This window comes from Prionailurus viverrinus, chromosome A3, assembly GCF_022837055.1.
Source record: "Prionailurus viverrinus isolate Anna chromosome A3, UM_Priviv_1.0, whole genome shotgun sequence".
Lineage (NCBI taxonomy): Eukaryota > Metazoa > Chordata > Mammalia > Carnivora > Felidae > Prionailurus > Prionailurus viverrinus.
Genome location: NC_062563.1, coordinates 114509906 through 114532382, shown reverse-complemented (window position 1 = coordinate 114532382; position 22477 = coordinate 114509906). Strand labels below are relative to the sequence as shown.

The 22477-nt window shown below is 38.7% G+C and overlaps 1 protein-coding gene across 1 annotated transcript in view; it reads left to right on the top strand.

Annotated features, from left to right (window-relative positions):
* TTC27 (tetratricopeptide repeat domain 27) overlaps positions 1-22477 on the top strand; it is a 184698-nt gene that overhangs the window by 50467 nt on the left and 111754 nt on the right. The window contains exon 10 of the mRNA XM_047854087.1: positions 17607-17720. Coding sequence (XP_047710043.1) covers positions 17607-17720 — 114 coding nt within the window. The remainder of the gene's footprint in view (positions 1-17606; positions 17721-22477) is intronic.

The following is a 22477-nucleotide window of genomic DNA, read 5'->3' as shown; positions in this document are numbered from 1 at the left end:
ACTTGTGGTACTTTTGACCCTTAGCACCTAACACAGGTCACTGATTTATTGAGTTGAATTTTTCTCCCCTCATGATCAAGAGTCAGCAGAAACAACAAACAAAACAAACAATTCATTGGGCCGGAAACTTGTGTATAAAAATAGCATAGGTAATTGGCATCTTCTAAAATACGATGAGGTATGAATACATAATTTCAAGCAACTTCTCTGTTAATGGATATAAAAATAGCTAATTAGTAGAATTTAATTCTTTAAAGTCTGTAAATGCCATTCAAGTAGAATCTATATCAGGTCTGGAGATTAAACTATTGATTGTGTGGCAATCAAAGAGTTGAAGAGTATACAGGAATTTGTTGTATGTCTTATCCTTGAAACTTCTCTGAAAAAAACAAATCTGAAAATGAAAAGTTAAAGGAAAAAACCTCTGGCACAAAACTATACAGAAAATGAGTAAGCCCACCACTACCTCATGGCTAGTTAACCATTTCTATTTGGAGTTGAAGATAATAAGCCAGCTTTCTGGGACATGTTCAAATCACCGTTAAACTTCTTTAAACCTGCCTCTGTCTCTTACTGGGTTTCAACCTTGTGGCTTACCCCACCTTGTCTTTAGTAGTGAAGGAAATAGGGAGGCATTAAGAAGTAAACCTAAAGATATAGATTAAAAGGGGGACTCATGGGCCAGAGATCAGAGGCTCCCATGATCAGAGATCAGTGGCAGTTGTGAGGAATGGAATTATCTGACCTAATAGTGCTTTCAGAACGTTCTACTAAGCCAAGACCCTCAAACAAGTCTGAAGGAATCCTAAATTCATGGTGTGGCTTGCGTGGCAGCAGAAACCAGTTTCTTTGGAGGAAAACATCAACAGCCCCAAATTAAAACTGAGCAATGAGCTCACAGTTAAAGATCAACAGAGAAGAGAAAGCAAGCCACCATGACTGAGAGTCAACAAAGACAAGAAGCAGGCTAAAGGAAAAATTGTGGTTTTCTGATTCATAATATAGACTGGCTATGGGGATGTTGAAAGAAGTAAAGCATGTACTAATCACAAAGGTAGTCGAACAACTTCTATTCTTAGACTTTTATGATTGGAGAGGGAAAATACAACTTTTACAAGTAATTTGAAAGTGAAAACCAGAATTTAAAAAATGCAACCCATGCTTATCCACATCGTAGAGAGGTGATAAAACACCAGGAAGGTGTGTGTAACAGGTGTTTCAGAAGTTGCAGACTTAGAAGTATACCTAAGAAATGCTTCCATCTCCATCAGTAGATACACGTATGAATGTTTAATAATGGTAATGTTTGTCATCATGGCAGACAAACTGGCAACAAGCTAAATGTTTGCTGATAGGAGAAAGGATAAATAAATTGTGGTATTTTATTCTTATTCTTATTTATTTATTTATTTATTTATCTATCTATCTATCTATTTATTTATTTATTTATTTATTTATTTATTTATTTAAGTAAGCTCTATGTGGGGCTTCAATTCACAACTCTGAGATCAAGAGTTGCATGCTCTACAGACTGAGCCAGCCAAGCGCCCCCAAATTGTAATATTTTATATGACAGTTGTGAAATATTATACAACAGGGAAGTGAAAATAAATTAACTATAGCTAAGCAACAATGTGGGTGGGTTTTATAAATGTAATGAAAAGTTGAAAAAAAGTCCCAGATTCACAAGTGTTTATATTATTATACTTTATAACTTAAACTTTAGCTACTTATAATCTTCTGTGTGTATTAAATAATAAAAACATGATATCTAAAAATTATTTTGAGCAATGGGAAGATCATTTAAATGTTACTTGATAAAATTTTTTTTAATGTTTAATTTTTTGAGAGAGGGAGAGAGAGAGAGAGAGAGAGAGAGAGAGAGAGAGAGAGCATGAGCCTAGATGGGGACAAAGGATCTGAAGCAGGCTCTGCGCTGAGAGCAGAGAGCTTGGCATAGGGCTCAAACCCACAAACCATGAGATTATGACCAGAGCTGAAGTCAGATCTCAACTGACTGAGCCACTCAGGCGCCCCTGATAAACCATTTTCAAGAATAAACAGTTCTGATTTCGCTGTGTACATTTTACTTATAAAGTGAATGTTACTGTCATTCATTAGGCTAGTGTGAAACAGAATCAGTGATGATGGGGAAGATTAATAGAAGATGGAAGAAAAAGACTTAAGAAAGAAAAACCCTTAGTAGGATTCACAGTCCCCAGAGAAGGAGAAATATATAGGACTTATAGCTAGGTTGGTAATATATTTGATATTAAGGAGTCTTGTTCAAACTCCTGTCTTTGTGCTTATGCGTTTGGCCATCACTGAAACTAAAGAAAGTTCTTAGGCTTTCTGATGTGACGAATTAACATGGTGCTTAAGGATGAAAAATTCAGCTTTAAAATTGTTTGTGTGTTTTAAATAGGTCTGTTTCTCATGACAGTGTGGAAGGTGAATCTGGTAGAGCTGATGAACTGGCATCTCCAGAATGTAGAAGGTCTTTATTTTTTGAGGCAGTCACATGACCAACAGCTTGATCTCACTCTGGTGTCTGCTTTCTATATGAAAATTTGCAGAGCAGTGAACAGAGCTTTGAGAGCATTGTAGTAACAGGAGGTTTGGAATCTCAGGATTTGCCAAGCATGCTCCTAGATATTATGGAAGAAATCAAGGTATAAAAACATAAGACTTGTCTTCCTGGATTTTTTTTTTAATTTTTTAATGTTTTATTTATTTTTGAGAGAGAGAGCGCGCGCAAGTGTGAGCAGGGTAGGAGCAGAGAGAGAGAGAGACATAGCTGAAGCAGGCTCCAGGCTGTGAGCTGTCAGCACAGAGCCTGATGTGGGGCTCAAATCCACGATGTGAGATCATGACCTGAGTCAAAGTCAGATGCTCAACTAACTGAGCCACCCAGGTGCCCCAAGGAATTTTTAATCTAGCTCAGGTCAGATAAACTTATGAAAACATAATTGACAATACCAGGCAGTTTAAACTACAAATTGATAGCACAGAAAAACAAATCCCCTAACTGCTCAAAAAAAGAAAGTATTTAGGACAGAGCAAAGAAGGCTTTGTTCACTAAGGGAAGATTTGAGTCAGGCCTTGAAAGACAGCTGGGGTCTAGATGGAGTGATAGCAAGGGCAAAGGCAAGGAGATGGGAAGGGTGAATTGTACTGGGTTCAGTTAGCTGGGTTGGAAGATTTGGTTAGGGCATTAGTGAGACCTGGGGGAAAACAGATTTGTGACAGATTTTAAATGGCCTCTGGAGTAAGGCCTGGGAATTTGGACTGTAGTTCTCCTTCTGGGGATAATTTATAGACTAAATTTAGAATTCTAAACTTACTGTCATTTGATACTGAATTTAACAATGGATGCGGTTTTGAATAGTTCATTATGGAAGGGGGAATACTTCTGCTTTTTATAGTATTTCTTTGTTCCTTGCTTTTGTAAGGTCAGCCTGACCTGGATAGGCACCATCTGATTTGGCTTGAGTGTAGCCAGACAATTATGGACCCACAAAGAGAACGCTGAGTAGGCTTTGATTTATGTGCAGAAAAGCAGCTATCTAAAAGCTCCTTCCTTCACATTTAAAGGAGCAGACCAGCTGGCTGTCATGTAAAGGACCCCAGTGACCTCTGGAAGAAGATTATTGGAAACATGCAGTGATAAGAATGAAAAGGAAATTTGTTTTTAATAGAAACAACACTCCAGAGTTTCTTTGAGGGTGTTACAAAATTTTCTTTGCTACTTTTCTGGGAATGGTGGCAGTGTTTCACGTAGTGGGATTGCCAGCTATGTAAAATGATGCCTGTATACATAGCGTATCATAGTAAGATTTACTTTTTTAGCGTGATTTAGGGTGGTATTCATTGGCTTTTTCATTTCACACTGTTAGCTGAGTTTCGTTAGGTGTTGGATTATTACAGGTCCTTTTTTAGTGTGAGTCTGAGCACCAGCCCAGGTGGTGTATCTTAAAGTGATAAGCGCCTGCTGAGGCATGCGGAACAGCCTTCCTTTTGCTCTCAAAATACCTGCTTTTCAGCACTTGCTGAAGTGGATTGATTCTCTCGCTTTTATAAAACACTGTAACTGTAAGCAGAAGATATTACTAGATATTACTAGAGTTGATTTCAACTTTCATAGTCATAGTAAATATTTAGAGTATATATTACAAATTTATGATATAAGTATTAATAAGTCATGTTACTAATAAGTAATATTGTAAAGAGTACATGAAAATTATACACTTACAAAAGCTTACTGGATCAGTGAATCGCCTTTCATAGATTTTGGTCAATGAGAGTTGAGAAACGAGAGAGCTTTTCTTAAAACAGCCATGCAAATGTTATCACTCACATTTCGGTGGTTTCTGACCCTTGCCCTGAAGTGCACAAGTAGCGAGTATTCCATTTCATATACAAATGTCTGGTTGCAAATGACACAACATTCTTCAGTGTCCTGATTCTCAAAGGTCTGCTAGTTGAACATACCAAATTTCTTAAGGTTCTTTTTTGTTTGTTTGTTTTATACTGTATTTTTAACCAGCATATGTCATACTTCCATGGGGTGATGTTTCATCAAATTACTTGAATTTGTAGACTCCAAGTAAAAATAAATGGACTTAAAAAAGACAGCGTATACAATTGTACGATTCCACTTACCTGAAGTACTTTGAATAGTCAGATTCACAGAAACAGAAAGGAGAGTGGTGGTTTCCAGGGGCAGAGAGTTGGGGATGTTTATTGGTACAGGGTTTCCGTTGCGAGATGAAAAGAATCCTGGACATCAGCTGAACCACCATGTAAATGTACTTTACTGTACACATAAAAATGGTTAAGGTGCTAAGGTTTATGTTCTACGTATTTTACCACAATTTTAAAAAACATTAAAAAGAGGAAAAAAGATAGCACCTGCAATAATGTCATAGACAGGAAGTTTCAAGAAATAAATCTATCAGAAGATTTACGGGACCTCTGTACTAAAATCTGTAAAACATTATTAAGAGAAATCAGTGAAGGCTTAACCCAATGGGGCATCTGCTATCATTGAGCACTCAGCATTTGAAAATTTCAAGTCTTCTTGAGTGGACCTATATAATGAATGTGATCCCTAACACAATCCCTGAGTTTTGATTTTTTGTGGTTTTAGTAGTTGTTGCTGTTGTTTTTTGGTTTTGTGGAATTCATGCTGACTTTAAAATTCATGTGGAAATGTAAAGGGCTAAGACTCACTAAGGCAGACATGGAGAACTGAGCTGGCGTACTTACATTGCCAGATACCAAGCCCTGTTATAAAACTGTATTATCCAGATCATTGCTTACCATATGGCGGTCCTTGGACTGGCAGCATCGGCATCACCTGGTAGCTTGTTAGAAATGCAGTTTCTCCGACTCCATCTCAACCCCTTATTGAATCAGAATCTCTGGGGTTGAGGTCAGAGAGTCTGTGTTTTAACAATTTCTTTACGTTATTCTTACGCACTTCGAAGTTTGAGAAGCATTGAATTAAGACATTTTGACATAAGAAAATACGAAACAACCAGTAGAACAAATAGAGTCCAGAAACAGATCCATACGGACACGGTTCATCTGATTTATGATGAAGTTGGCATTGCAGTACAATGGAAACGAGTAGGCTTTTCAATAAATGGTATTAGATGATTTATATCCATATCTAAGAAAGCTGTCTTAACCCCTATGTCATACTGTATATACAAAAATCAATTCCAGACTGAATTTATAAAAGTGAAAAACAAAAATGTAAAACTTTTAGAGGAAAAAAACACAGGGGAACATCTTTGTGACCTTAGGACAAACAGTACAATGAAGCTGTAACCATAAAACAAAAACGATAAATTGGACTATGTTAATATTAAACATTTCTCTTTATCAAAAGATACCATTAATATTTGTAAAGCCCTTAGGCTGGTGCCTTGCCAGCATGTTGTATGTGTTACACGAATGTTTGTCAAGAATATAAATAATATCCTCTTCCAACAAAAAGAGTACTTGTGTTCAGGAAATATAAATAGTTAACAAATTATTAAGAAAAATTCTGACAACCCAATAGAAAAAACAAAGGACTTCAATAGGACTTAATGAAGAAGCATTAAATGGTCATTAACATAGTTAAACGGTGCCGAACTTTATGAGTCATCAGAGAAGTGCAAATTAAAACCATAATGAAATACTACTACATACCCACCTGAATGGCTCAAACTCAGAATAGACTGTGTTGAGTGTTGCAAGGATGTGAAGCAACAAGAGCTCTCTAATATTTCTAGTAAGAGTGTGGAGGGGAATAACCTTTTAGAAGATTGGCAGGAACTGGGAAAGCTAAATGTCTTCATGCTCTATGACATAGCAATTCTACTCTTAAGTATATAGTCTGCAGAAATACTGGTGCATGTTCACCTGAAGAACATGTCTCAGAGTGTGTGAACCACACATGCTGGTAGTTCATCTAGAATGTCCATAGCACGCTTGTATCAGCCCCAAAGTGGAAACTGCATAGATGCCCATTAGTGATATGATGGTTAAATAAACTATCATGTAATGGAATATTATGTGACAATAACATGAATATTCTACAACTCTGTGGATGAATCTTTCACAATAATGTGGAGCAGAAGAAACCAGATCCAAAGGAATACTCTGTGATTATATTTGTATAAAGTAGAAAAGCATGCACACTGACTTCTGGGGTTACAAGTCAGGACAGTGGTTACCCTGGCAGAGGGGCAGGAGAGTGACCAGAACAGAGCACAAAGGGGACAGTAGGAATCTGGTAATGTCTCTTGATCTGAGCGCCAGTTACATATGTCTGTTCGGTCTGTGAAAATTCACTGTGCACTTATATAAATTGTATAAACAATATTTGTTTTTAACTTTTTTTTAAAGTTTATTTTTGAGAGAGAGAGAGAGAGAGAGAGAGAGAGAGAGAGGCAAAGAGAGAGACAGAGAATCCCAAGCAGGCTCCATGCGGCAAACATGGAGCCCGACATGGCTTGATCTCACAAACCATGAGATCATGACCTGAGCTGAAATCAAGAGCCAGATGCTTAACTGACTGAGACACCCAGGCACCCCTAAAAGCAGTGCTTTAATTAATGGAAAAATTGGATTATTAGCCATTTCTTCACCACATCAAACTGAAAAATACATGGAAAGAGTCCCATAGGGCATTGACATTCATGGTCAGATGAGTTGCAATGGTCATTCTTTGAATATTCTGAAAGAAGAGTATTTTTTAAGAAAATGAATGTTAACAAAGCACCCTTTCTCAGCACATTTTAAGCAAACTAGAATCTCTTTTATAAAAACAATTTCTTTCTGGGGCGCCTAGGTGGCTCAGTCGATTGTGTCCGGCTCTTGATTTTGGTTCAGGTCATGATCTTACGATTTCATGAGTTCGAGCCCCACACAGGCTCTATACTGAGGTGTGGAGCCTGCTTGAGATTCTCCCTCTTTCTCTGCTCCTTCCTCACTCACAATCTCTCTGTCTCTCTCAAAATAAATAAACTAAAAAATAAAATAATTTCTTTCTGACTGTGAATAATTTCATTCCACTTTCTTGTGTGGATGTATTAAGTGTTTGAATCTCTCTTCCATGTAATCTATGTGAAGATAAACTATGAACTTCCAAACTTATTGTTTACATTAGTGCTTTGCTTGGGAATAATCTGATTTATTTCTTTAAACCTATCAATGCTAGAAAAGCATTAAAATGCAGGATGACCTACTCATGACTATATGAAAAAAGTGACAGTTTCTTGCAAAAAAACTCAGAAGCATCAATCAAAGCTTATTCTCACAACACATTTTTGCCATGTATCTAGATTCTATACGGTTTAATGTTTATTTTTGAGAGAGAGAGACAGACAGAGCATGAGCAGGGGAGGAGCAGAGAGAGAGGGAGACAGAATCTGAAGCAGGCTCCAGGCTCTGAGCTGTGAGCACAGAGCCCAACGCGAGGCTTGAACTCACAAACTGTGAGATCATGACCTGAGCCAATGTCAGACACTTAACCGACTGAGCCACCCAGGCGCCCGATTTTGTTTATCTTAACAAAGACAAATAAATGTAACATTTTTGGTTGTAAGGATTTCTCTCGTACAACAGAGATAGAACAGTATGCTGTTCTAACAGTAATGTATAAGCAGTTATTTTCAACTTAATGCTGTTTAAATATTTCACCAAATATCAGGATGGAGCTGCCAGATACCCTGAAGTCTACAAGGACATGGTTTAAACATAGAGGGACATAGATGGGTTTGTATTACTTGGGAAGAATTCTAATGAATTGAGTATCTGTGCAAGGGGAAGCTTGCTGCTGTGCACATCAGCTGTTTGCCAGTGCACATCAGCTGTTTGCCAGTGCCAGCTGTACATATCAGACTTTAGCATAATAATATCTGTGCCTTTTTAAGGGCGAGTGGCTAAGCTGTGCATCGGCAGGTTGAGCACTACCAGAAAGCTTAGGGGAAATGATCACAGGTTAATTTGGGTTTTGAGTGATTTCCATTTTAAGGGAAATTTTAAGGGTGTTGGTGTGCTCCTTGCCTTCAGAAAGACGGCAGCTTGCTCTCCTGCAGGATGAATAAAATCCTACTGAAGAACCGTTGTCAGGGCATCCAGATCAGTAAGGAAGAGGTAAAACTTTCACTGTGTGCCCGTGACATGATACTAACGAATTCAGTAAAGTCACAGACACAAAATCAATCTACAGAAATCTGGCAGTTCTGTACACCAATAATGAAGCAGCAGAAAGAGAAATTAAGAAAACAATCCCATTTACAATTCTACCAAAAATAATAAGATACCTAGGAATAAACCTAACCAAAGAGGTGAAAGACCTGTACTCTGAAAACTGTAGAACACTGATAAAAGAAATTGAAGAGGACACAGAGAAATGGAAAGACATTCCATGCTCATGGAGTGGAAAAAAAAATATTAAAAAAATTTTTTTGACATTTATTATTGAGAGACAGAGGGAGACAGGGCATGAGCATGGGAGGGGCAGAGAGAGGGGGAGACACAGAATCTGAAGCAGGCTCTAGGCTCTGAGCTGTCAGCACAGAGCCCAACATGGGGCTCGAACTCATGAACCGTGAGATCATGACCCGAGCTGTAGTTGGACGCTTAACCGACTGAGCCACTCAGTTGCCCCGGAAAAACAAATATTTTAAATGACTATACTACCCAAAGCAATCTATACATCTGATGCAATCCCTATCATTTTCACAGAACCAGAAAAACAATCCTAAAATGGAACCACAAAAGACCCCAGATAGCCAAAGCAATGTTGAAAAAGCAAAGCAAAGCTGGAGGCATCACAGTTCTGGACTACTACAAAGCTATAGTAATCAAAACAGTATCGTGCTGGTTCGAAAGTGGACAATAGATTAATGGAACAGAATAGAAAACCCAGAAATGAACCCACATCTTTAGGGTCAATTAATCTTCAGCAAAGCAAGAAAGAATATCCAAAGGGAAAAAGTCTCTTTAACAAATGGTGTTGGGAAAACTGGACAGCGACATGCAAAAGAAAGAAACTGGACCACTTTCTTACACCATACACAAAAATAAACTCAAAATGGATTAACAACCTAAACATGAGACCTGAAAGCATAAAAATCCTAGAAGAGAGCACAGGCAATAATTTCTCTGACATCAGCCGTAACAACATCTTTCTAGATATGTCTCCTTCGGCAAGGGAAATAAAAGGAAAAATAAACTATTGGAACTACAAAACAAAAAGCTTCTGCGCAGCAAAGGAAACAACAAAACAGGCAGCCTACAGAATGGAAGAAGATATTTGAAAATTACCTATCTGATAAAGGGTTACTATCCAAAGTACATAAAGAACTTCTAAAACTCAGCACCCCAAAAACAAATAGTCCAATTAAAAATGGGTGGAAGACATGAACAGACAATTCTCTAAAAGAGACATAGAGATGGCCAACAGACACATGAAGAGATGCTCAACATCATTTGTCATCAGAGAAGTGCAAATCAAAACTACAAAGAGCTATGACCTCACACCTGTCAGAATGGCTAAAATAAAAAATGCAAGAAACACCAGGTGTTGGCAAGGATGTGGAGTAAAAGGAACGCTCGTGCACTGTTGGTGGGAGTGCAAACTGGTGCAGCCACTCTGGAAAGCAGTATGGAGTTTCTTCAAAAAGTTAAAAATAGAACTACCCTACAAGCTAGCAATTGCACTATTGGGTATTTACCCTAAGAATATGAAAACACTAATTTAAAGGGATACATAAACCCTATGTTTATAGCAGCATTATTTACAGTAGTTACACCATGGAAGCATCCCACGTCCATCAATAGATGAACAGATAAAGAAGTGATATGTATAGATATAGATATAGATGGACATTATTCAGCCATAAAAAAGAATGAAATCTTGTCATTTGCCATGACATGGATGGAGCTAGAGAATATAATGCTAACTGAAGTAAGTCAGTCAGAGAAAGACAAATACCGTATGATTTCGCTCATATGGAATTTAAGAAACAAATGAGAAAAGGGGAAAAAAGAGAGGCATACCAAGAAACAGTCTTAACTTTAGAGAACAAACTGATGGTTACCAGAGGGGAGGTGGGAGTGGGTGGGTGAAATAGGTGATGGGGATTAAGGAGGGCACTTGTCATGATGGGCATAGGGTGATTAAAGTAAATTCCTAAAAACAAAACAAAACAAAAAAACCACTGTTGTCCAGGCTTTTACAGTTGAGTTGTAACTGTATTTCCCTCAGAACAAGAAGCTGACTCTCCTGTTATCAGCCTTGTAGTAATTTCTCTTATTTAGAGCCAACTTTAGATACAAATATTTAGAAATTTACAGAACATTTCCGAGAAATAAGTGAAATATTAGAAGCAAAATAGAGATTGTAAGAATTAGCAATGTATAGTATTTGATATCCTCAAAAAATGTATTTTTTTGAGGAAATAGAAACTGAGAAGATTAAAAATAGAGTGTTTACTATAACTTAATTATACAGAGACATATTTTCATGCACTAAAATAGCCCAGCTTTTTTGTGAGACAAATTCTGAAATTTGGGAGATGTTGAATACGTATATAAGATGTTTCATCCAAATACCATTAGTGACTTTAGAAAAGGAAACAGTGAAATAGTAGTTTGAGCTTATTTTTTTGTCTTAGGTTTTCTTTTTAAGTCTTTAGCAACACTGAACTTGAATGTAAGACTGTTCTTTTTAAGGACCTTGTAAGTAATGATTTTGTAAAATATATCCTTTTTATATTGTCATAAATTTTTCTTAACCTAATATTTACTCTTTTAATAATTTTTAAGTATACTGTTCAGTGATATTAGGGACATTTACACTGTTCTGCAGTTATCAGCACTTTCCACCTCCAGAATTTTTTTATCACCCCAAACTGAAACTCTGTCCCATTAAACACTAGCTTCTCATACTTTCTTCGCCCTAGAATGGCAGTTGCCATTCTGTTTTATGTCTCTATGCGTTTCACTATTCTAGGTACCTCACACAGTCATAAAATATTTGTCCTTTTGTGTCAGGCTTATTTCACTTAGCATAAGGTCGTCAGGGTTCACCCATGTCGTAGTGTCTATCAGAACCTCCTTCCATTTTACGGCTGAATAATATTTCTTTATACATAAGGAAATTTATATATAAATCTTTGTATGTATCTCCCAAATTTGTTTTATTCATTTTTCTGTCAGTGAATATGTGAGTTATTTCTCCCTTTTAGCTATTGCGAATAACACTGCCATGAACATTGGTATGCAATTATCTATTCAAGTCCCTCCTTTCAATTCTTTTGGGCATATATCCAGAAATAAAATTTCTGGATCATGTGTAATCCTATATTTAGTGTTTTGAGGATTTTTTTTTAATGCCCAGATTTTCTTACCCATACAAAGATATAGTGAAGTGTCTGCCATGAACATGGAACAGTCATTAAAACTTCATAATCTGTTAATCTCTAATGTATTTTGGTTTTTGCTCACATAAATAATTGGTAGCTAGAATCCTAGGCTAGTAAAAAATTTTATCAGCCTATATTTAGGTACTGTATATTCAGTCTCTCATTGCTTCCTATCAGTGCTGAAACTGTCCTTATTTAAAACCTCTTTTAGGGGCGCCTGGGTGGCGCAGTCGGTTAAGCGTCCGACTTCAGCCAGGTCACGATCTCGCGGTCTGTGAGTTCGAGCCCCGCGTCAGGCTCTGGGCTGATGGCTCAGAGCCTGGAGCCTGTTTCCGATTCTGTGTTTCCCTCTCTCTCTGCCCCTCCCCCGTTCATGCTCTGTCTTTCTCTGTCCCAAAAATAAATAAACGTTGAAAAAAAATTTTTTTTTTAAATAAAATAAAAAAATAAAACCTCTTTTATATAAGACACCCCACTGTTCATGATCTGATGAGTCACTATTTGGTATTTGTCAACATCTTCCTTTATTTTACTAATTTTTGGCATCTGAGAAGTTTAGCTGTTCTCAAGTACTTTTAAGTTGGATAGTAAAGAACTTTCATTAGCTTTTAATAACCTATTTGTGGAGTAGTGAATATGAAGTCTATAATAATTACAACCAAATTAATGTTAATTTAAAAACTTAACCATAATTCGACAAAGATGAACTTGGGAATTCATGTCATTGTTTTCCCTTCCTTATGACAGAATTTTGGAGGTGAAATAAGCTTTGATCATCTTTTAGTCCTTCCCCCCCCCCCCCCCCTTTATAGCTAAGATACATCTTAGGTCAAGAAGTTAATCCATTTATTTAAGGGCATTTAGAGAATGTCTGGGAAGGTAGAGCAACCCAAGCTAGTTTAGGAAACAGCTTAATTTCTAGATATTTACAAAGTATCGTAATGAATTATTTGGCACCTTATTTGCTATAAAAGAAATGGAATTTTATTAAAAGATCATAGCTAAAAGTAACCTTAGAGACCATTAAATCAAATCCCATCATTGTATACATGAGGAAAATGAGGTCTAAAAATAGTACCTTTCCCAGGAGTTATGCAGCTAATTGTTGGAGAGTCTGGTCTAGGATCCAGTTCCTTTTTTCAGTATATTTTTCCACTTTGCCATGCCTCTTCTTTAAAAATATGTTGCATACCACAATTTAGCAATGACTTATTTTCTTTCTATTAAAACAATTTTTTTAAATGTTTATTTTTTGAAAGAGAGAGAGAGCGCGAGAGCATGCGTGAGCAGGGGAGGGGCAGAGAGAGAGGGAGACACAGAATTGGAAGCAGGCTCCAGGCTCAGAGCTGTCAACACAGAGCCTGACGTGGGGCTCGAACATACAAAACTGCGAGATCATGACCTGAGCTGAAGTCGGATGCTTAGCTGACTGAGCCACCCAGGCGCCCATGTAAGCTTTTTTTATTTGGCATTTGGAGCATATCGTTATAAAGAAAAAAATACTTTAAAGTTCAGGTTTCTGAGCTGCTTCACAAAACCTATATAAGCCACAGTATACCTGGATTATAGTGATAAAAATATTATTTCATGGTACCCAATTATTATTTACTATGTTGTGTCATTGGGGGAGAGTATTTTCCCAATTCTGTTCAGAAAAAGAAATGTAACAGGTGATTTTCATAAGCTCCAGTCACTGTTCATTTACATTTCTGTTTCAGAAGAAGCACCTTTGTACATAATGTTTTGCCTCTGTGTAAATGATGACAGAGAAAAAAAATTCCTTTTTCTTCCCCTTTATCTCTTTCTTTGAGTACTTGCAGTGTGCCAGGCTGTAGGTAAGGCACTAGTGGACGGAATAGCTGGGGCCTCTGCCCTGAAGGAGCCAACCTGGATGCAGCGGCAGAGAATCATGGGATGCAGACAGAGATATGCAGGAAGATGGTTGAGAAAGGCTCTCCCAGGAGGTGACGTTTGAGCTGACCCCCAAAGGGTGAGGCAGATCCAATACGAGGCAGTGGTCATTCTCAGGTCCTAAATTGGGTGGAATTAAGGTTAATTCCTGTCCGGGATGTGGTGGAGATCCTGGGTCAGCCCTGCCTGTCCATCTGCACAGACTAGCTTGAGTCCTCACTGGCCAGCCTGCTGCTTGGATGGTTAGGTGGGTGCTCTCTCCACTGGGTTTGCTTGCTATACTATTAGATCAGAAATGTCTTAAAAATAACATTTTCTTCCAAAGTCGGCAGAGCATTATAGTGTATATCCCCCATTTAATTTTCTTTTTCTTTACCTAATTACGATCGACTTACCTTGTGGGCAGCAGTGTTCTATAAAATATATTAAACACAGCCTATCTGCAGTTACGTCCTTTTAGAAAGACTTTCCCAACCAAGTCTTTATATCTCCCGGCCAAACAGATACACGATATATGCATTCTTCAGTGATACCATTATCCAGCCAGTTCCCTCTTTAAAGCTTTTCAAATGTCTGTTTGTCAGATTGCATTTTATTCTCGGTGTTTAGTGAGAATGTTTTGCTTGACCTTCGCATAAAAGTCTCAGGCAAACTCTTGTTCTCATGCCAGCACAGAAAACAGTCTGATTTTGTTTCTCTCAGGAAAATATCTCCCCTACTTGGTGTGCAAACCTTAAAGCTGGGCTTTAACTCTGACAAGCCCATGGCCTGAGCTGATCTGTGTCCTGACACACCATTGACAAAGTGGTCAGTGCGGTTGGAAGCTGTAGGGGAGGACAGGTTTCCTTCCACCTTTTTAGGGCTGGGTCTGCAAATTAACCTGACGGGTTAACGGGAGAAAAGCACACAGATTTATGTAGTATAGGTTTTTTTGTGACATGGGGGGCTTCATAAGGAAAAGAAGACCTGAAAAAGTTCAATCTGAGTATTTTATGCTCGGTCTGATGAAGAGTGGGCATCATGGAGGAGTGTGCAAGGTCGAAGAGTGAGTGTAAAGGATGCTCCTTTCTTCTGGGTGTAGGTAGGATATCTCTCACCTTGAGGGTTTTATGACCTGTTTCAGGGCAGAGGGGCAGGGGGAAGGTCGGAGTGATCTTCCTGCTTCTGCTGTTTCTCAGACTCCTTGGGCTTAAAATATTCAATATGCCCAGGTGCCATGTTTTGGCGAAACCATTCCCTGAACCCTATCAGAGGTTAGTGTCATCAACCTGTGTTCACTCTGGATGGTGACTTTCTGTTAGGGGTGAGAGAAGGTATCACAGGAGGAGAAATCCTGGAGGGGGCCACTTCTGTGGATACTCAGAGGCTTGCTAAGCTTTACCTATTCATATTTAATCTTCACAACCCGTGAGACATGGGAGTCGCCACTGCTGTTTTAGAGAGGAGGTCAAGTAACTTCCCAAGGTCACCCATCCGGTCACCTCACATGGTGAAGCTGGGATTCTGAGCAAGCTCTGGCTGGCTTGGAGAATGTTCGTGCTATTCTCCAGAGCCCTTCCCTCAGCACTCTTCCATCCTGTCACAGGGTTACAGAGACAGTCCCTTTAATAAGGTGAAGAGAAAAAAATGCAGTGATGCGACCCATTGTGGGTTGTAGAATCACTTTGCAGATTCACTTGATGAAGAGTTCATTCCTTTGAAAATTCTTGAGATCAAGTAATGTTACACATTTTAAGTGGTTTTTTATGTCTTTTATAATTCATCGTGTATCTCTTTATAGTGCCACATACACCTATTTATGTTGATGAAGCCATTCTTTTTGCAGATTTTAGTTACTGAAGGCTGAGATAAGGGTATAGATTAATCTGGTAAAGCATATTTCAAGGGGATAAAATAATTTGCACAGTTAGTTATAGAAGGATAAGATTACCTAATAGATGTTGCATTAGAAAGTAGATTCTGTGAGGGCAGCCGCTTTGTCTGTCTTGCTTGCTAGTTTGTCTGTGCGGCCTGTGCACACGGCCTTGCACAGAGTGGGTGCTCATGTGAATCCATGAATGAACACACTTTGGTGAGACCCCATTCTGTTGATTCTCCTCCGCCCTTATTCGTGGAGCTTTTGTTCACTCCTCTTCCCACTCCCCCTTAGCAAAGCAGTGTCCCAGCCTTCCTTACTGTGTCCTCCACTCATGTTGCTCTACCACTCTTTCCTGGGTAGTGTCATCATTTCCAGGAGGTAATCGTGTCTGGAGAGCATGTTGAAAAAACAAGATAAAGATGTTGTTCCGGAGACCAAGAGGCCAGATATTAGAATCTGCTTTTGCTACTAATAAATGTGTGGCTTAGAGCAAGTGGTCGAACCCTTTGGGGCTTTCTTTTCCTTTTTATTGTAAGGGAGTTGGTCTTGATTTGGAGTTGAAAATTCAAATGCCTAAAGGGGCCGGCAGTTAGCTCACAGGGTGCTCATGGAAGGTCTTCCTGCTAACTTCTAATGAGAATTTGGAGTTATAAATGAATTTGACCAAAGATAAATAGTTGTGTATCTTAGTGGTTCCTAAACTTGGCTACAGTTTAGAATGACCTGGGGAGTGTTTTAAAAAACACTTTTGCCAGATCCTGCTCTCAGAGATCTGATTTACTTAAAAAACAAAACAAGGCAAAAGCTTCTCAGGTGCTTCTAACCTGCAGCTTGGTTTTGAATGATTGATTGGATTCTTAATTAACTAGGGTGTTTTCTACACTGACTTTTGGAAACAAGCAAATGATCAAGGATATGGTCAGCTGGCAGACAAATAAGCATTTTCCCTTGTTTTGCAGCAATCTTGACTGAAAGTTACAGTTGTGAATGATCATGGGGAGACAGTATTGGATTCTAGATCAGGAGCAGAGTGAAAATTGTGTTCGTTACATCAAGTAGCGCCTAATGCATTCTCATTGTCATACATTTTGCCCATTTCACCCACCTAGAACTTTTATTTTTTCCCAGTACATCTGTTGTCATATTCAGTGGTTTCTACTCCATTCTCTGAATGCTTGGCAGTCACAGCTTTCTGGGGTTAGGACCCAGTACTTGTATATTTGAGGTTTTGTTTTAGGCCAGTCTTTGTTAAGATGCGCCCTCTAGGAAAGAATTTTAACTAAATCGGAGACTCACTACCCTAACCAAGGCCAGAAAGCATTCTCATACATTTTAGTATTGTTTTCTGTAATATGTGTAGAAAGAAAGATCTTTTGCCTTTAAGTGAACAACTTAATTCTTAGGCATTCTGTGTACTTAAAGTTTGATTTACATTTGCATGTGTGAATTAGGATATTTTTTAAGTGAAAAGTTACGAGATTTCTAATGGTTTGTTTTTATGTTTGAGTTTGGGTGATTTTTAAAAATTTATTTCAAATTTGAGAAGGATATTTTTAGGTGGTTTATTTTCTCACATTTTTTAAATAACTCAGGAAATAAAGGACTTATTAATTCCTGTTGTGATATACTCTGCCCACTGTTTTATCTGGAAAGATTTTGATTTGTTCCTTAAGGGATTTATTCAATAGATTGGATCCACTAGGTTAAGTAATGACTGCTCAAATGAACACACTCTTCACAAAAATACTTGACAGCATGTTTTATTCTTATTTTTTACAGAGAAGATTTTCAAATCTCCAGTTGTATTCTGATATTTTTGGAAGAATGAGTTTTGTACTAATCAGAGAGCGATCACTGAGCTTATCCCTTCTTTTTGTGTTTTTTTTTTTTTTCCCCTCTTGTGACAGTTTTTGCTTTCACAACCAAAGTTTTGGGCCATTCAGACATCAGCCTTGATCCTCCGGACGAAACTTGAGAGAGGAAGCACACGCCGAGTGGAACGGGCGATGAGGCAGACGCAGGTGAGAATTCATGTGACAATTCTTGTTATTCTCCCAACTCTCTATTGCTATTAAAAAGCATACATCTGGGGCGCCTGGGTGGTGCAGTCGGTTAAGTGTCCGACTTCAGCCAGGTCACGATCTCGCGGTCTGTGAGTTCGAGCCCCGCGTTGGGCTCTAGGCTGATGGCTCAGAGCCTGGAGCCTGTTTCTGATTCTGTGTCTCCCTCTCTCTTTGCCCCTCCCCCGTTCATGCTCTGTCTCTCTCTGTCCCAAAAATAAATAAAAAATAAACGTTGAAAAAAAAAATTAAAAAAAAAAAGCATACATCTGTGTTATAAATATAAGAGAATGAGATAGCTTTAATTTTGTTCATTTTGGTATTATTTAGGGTATAGGTTCTAGAGTTCATTTGGCTCCAAAGCCCAGCTGTGTCACTTAGTAGCTCTGTGACCACACTATTTAACCTATTTCCTTTAACCTAAGGAAAACTGTTCCTCTGCTTACAACACTTCTCCCACCGGATGTGTGGGTCTTCCACACCAGGCGTTTCTCCACTTCCCTGTGGATATCAACTGGGTGTCCTACACTTTAATTCAATTCTGACACTTCCTGGAATTAGTTCATACGCCCTAGGTTAAGGGCTCAGACCTACACCACTGTCCTCTACTTTATTTTATTTTTTATTTTTTTTTATAAATTTTTTTTTTCAATGTTTTTTTATTTATTTTTGGGACAGAGAGAGACAGAGCGTGAACGGGGGAGGGGCAGAGAGAGAGGGAGACACAGAATCGGAAACAGGCTTCAGGCTCTGAGCCATCAGCCCAGAGCCTGACGCGGGGCTCGAACTCACGGACTGCGAGTTCGTGACCTGGCTGAAGTCGGACGCTTAACCGACTGTGCCACCCAGGCGCCCCACTGTCCTCTACTTTAGATGCCAATCTCAAGTCTGGTACTTCTGACTGACTGGCTGTAAATCGTGGGTTCTGACTCTCTCCTGGGGTCTGATAATTTGCTAGAATGGCTCACAGAACTCAGGGAAGCTTTACTTAACTATTAGTGGTTTATTATAAAGGATATTATAAAGGATACAGATGAACAGCCAGATGCAGAGGCACTTAGGGCGAGGTCTGGAAGTATCCTGAGCACAGGAGCTTCTCTCCTTGTGGAATTTGGGGTGCATCACCCTCTCAGCATGTGGTATGTGCACCAACCTGGAAACTCGCTAAATCTATTTGTTTTAGGGTTTTTATGGAGCTTCTGTTAATGTAGGCATGATTGATTAAGTCATTGGCCATTGGTGAATAACTCATTCCCCAGCCCTGCTCCCCTCCCTTGAGGGTGGGAGTGTGGCTCAGAGTTCAGCCCCAAAACTGCCTGGTTGGTTCCTGTGTCAGCTAGCTCCCATCCTTCAGGAGTCACCTCGGTATCTTGGCCTGAGGAATGGTATGAGGGGCTTAGGAATAACAACAGATGTTCCTTTAAGGAAGCATGAGAGTTATGAGAGTTTTAGAGGAAGTTATGAGAGTTTTAGAAACTCCATGCTAGGATCCAGGGATGAAGACTCAATATGTACTTCTTATTATATCACATCTCATCTCTAAACTTCATTTTCGGGGCGCCTGGGTGGCGCAGTCGGTTAAGCGTCCGACTTCAGCCAGGTCACGATCTTGCGGTCCGGGAGTTCGAGCCCCGCATCAGGCTCTGGGCTGATGGCTCAGAGCCTGGAGCCTGTTTCCGATTCTGTGTCTCCCTCTCTCTCTGCCCCTCCCCCGTTCATGCTCTGTCTCTCTCTGTCCCCCCAAAAATAAATAAACGTTGAAAAAAAAATAAAAAATAAAATAAAAAATAAACTTCATTTTCATCATCTGCAAAAGAGGGTAATAATATGACTTGCAGCAAAGGTTTATGATGAGTATTTAAAGAGGCAATATAAGAGTTAATAAGATGTGGTTCCACAGGTACAGAATGTGTAAGGAGATAGAATTCATCCTAATGCAAAAATAATCAAAATTAATCTGCATTCAGGCATCATCTCCATTTAATACTAATGTTTATTCTAATCCAGTGACTAAATAGCATCTCTTTTCATTCTAATAAACTAATAGCCATGATGCAAATTGATTGCCAAGAAAAATTAAAAATGTTACAAAAGATGTAGGATTTCATGAAGCCAATGAAACTGATATTTAAAAAAATTTATTTTTTGGGGTGTTTAGGTAGCTCAGTTTTGGTTAAGCATCTGGCTTCATCTCAGGTCATAATCTCCCCATTTGCAATTTCGAGCCCCGCATCAGGCTCTCCACTGTCAGCACAGAGCCTGCCTTGAATCCTCTGTCCCCTTCTCTCTTTGCCCCTTCCTTCTTCTTTCTCTCTGTCAAAAATAAATAAACATTTAAAAAGTACAAATACCTTTTTTTTTTTTTTTTTTAATGTAAGAACGATATAAGGAACTCCTACATGATGAGACCCTGGTCAAATTTTTTTTTTAATTTTTTTATTTTTAAAAATTTACATCCAAATTAGTTAGCATATAGTGCAACAATGATTTCAGGAGTAGATTTCTTAATGCCCCTTACCCATTTAGCCCACCCCCCTCCCACAACCCCTCCAGTAACCCTCTGTTTGTTCTCCATATTTATGAGTCTCTTCTGTTTTGTCCCCCTCCCTGTTTTCATATTATTTTTGTTTCCCTTCCCTTATGTTCATCTGTTTTGTCTCTTAAAGTCCTCATATGAGTGAAGTCATATGATTTTTGTCTTTCTCTGACTGACTAATTTCATTTAGCATAATAGCCTCCAGTTCCATCCATGTAGTTGCAAATGGCAAGATTTCCTTCTTTTTGATTGCCGAGTAATACTCCATTGTACATATATACCACATCTTCTTTATCTATTCAGCCATAGATGGACATTTGGGCTCTTTCCATACTTTGGCTTTTGTTGATAGTACTGCTATAAACATGGGGGTGCATGTGTCCCTTTGAAACAGCACACCTGTATCCCTTGGATAAATGCCTAGTAGTGCAGTTGCTGGGTCGTAGGGTAGTTCTATTTTTAGTTTTCTGAGGAACCTCCATACCGTTTTCTAGAGTGGCTGCACCAGCTTGCATTGCCACCAACAATGCAAAAGAGATCCTCTTTCTCCACATCCTCGCCAACATCTGTTGTTGCCTGAGTTGTTAATGTTAGCCATTCTGACAGGTGTGAGGTGGTATCTCATTGTGGTTTTGATTTGTATTTCCCTGATGATGAGTGATGTGGAGCACTTTTTCATGTGTCGGTTGGCCATCTGGATGTCTTCTATGGAGAAGTGTCTGTTCATGTCTTTTGCCCATTTCTTCACTGGATTATTTGTGTTTTGGGTGTTGAGTTTGATAAGTTCTTTATAGATTTTGAATACTAACCCTTTATCTGATATGTCACTTGCAAATATCTTCTCCCATTCTGTCGGTTGCCTTTTAGTTTTGCTGATTGTTTCCCTTGCTGTGCAGAAGCTTTTTATTTTGGTGAAGTCCCAGTAGTTCATTTTTGCTTTTGTTTCCCTTGCCTCTGGAGACGTGTTGAGTAAGAATTTGCTGCGGCCAAGATCAAAGAGGTTTTTGCCTGGTTTCTCCTCGAGGATTTTGATGGCTTCCTGTCTTACTTTGAGGTCTTTCATCCATTTTGAGTTTATTTCTGTGTATGGTGTAAGAAAGTGGCCCAGGTTCATTCTTCTGCATGTCGCTGTCCAGTTTTCCCAACATCACTTACTGAAGGGATTGTCTTGATTCCATTGGATATTCTTTCCTGCTTTGTCAAAGATTAGTTGGCCATACGTTTGTGGGTCCATTTCTGGGTTCTCTATTCTGTTCCACTGATCCAAATGTCTGCTCTTGTGCCAGTACCATACTGTCTTGATGATACTACAGCTTTGTAGTATAGCTTGAAGTCTGAGACCCTGGTCAAGTTTTATCAGTAGTCCTAACAATGTCCTTTGTAACAAAAGGATCCAAGCACAGCATTGAGCTGCCTCATCCTTTCAGTTTAGTTTTTTTGGAACAGTTCTTCATTCCTTTCCTGACCTTTATGGATTTGATATTTTTGAAGGTCACCAGCGAGTTATTTTGGAGATTCTCCCCCAATTTGGGTTTCTCCAACATTTCCTTGTGATTTGATTCAGGTTACACAGTTATGAGAGTAATAATATGGAAATATTGTTGTACTTCTCACTGTATCCCTCTCAGGTGCCACATGATGTGAGTTGTCACTTGTGATGCTGTTTGATCATTTGAGTAAGGTCATGTTTGTGGAATTTCTCCCCAGTGTAAAGTTACTCTTTACCTTGTAAGTAATAAGCATTTGGGGGGAGTTACTTTGAGATCATCATGTTTGTCATCCAATTTTCACCCACTTGTTTTAGCATTTGTTGATGTTGCCTGAGAAAGGAAGTTATCATGATGATTGCCAAGTGGTAATTTTCTAATTCCATAATTAGTAAATAATATCTTAGTTGGTATTCCGGAATAGGGAAGAGCTTTCTCTTCTTTGTATTTATTCCTCCACTGATTTATTTATTAGAGTGTAGACTCATGGATTTCTATTTTAGTCAACTGGGTGTAATCTTATGCTGTCGTTACTTTTTATTTACTCTTTTTTATTTTGGTAGAATTTCAGCTCATGTGAATAAGATAAGTAAGTATAGAGCATCTTATTTGTTGCTGTAGTAAAAGCAGAAGTGGATCCTCTGTGTTTAAGAATGCTAGTTGTACCCAATTATCCATTCTTCTCTTTAGTAATA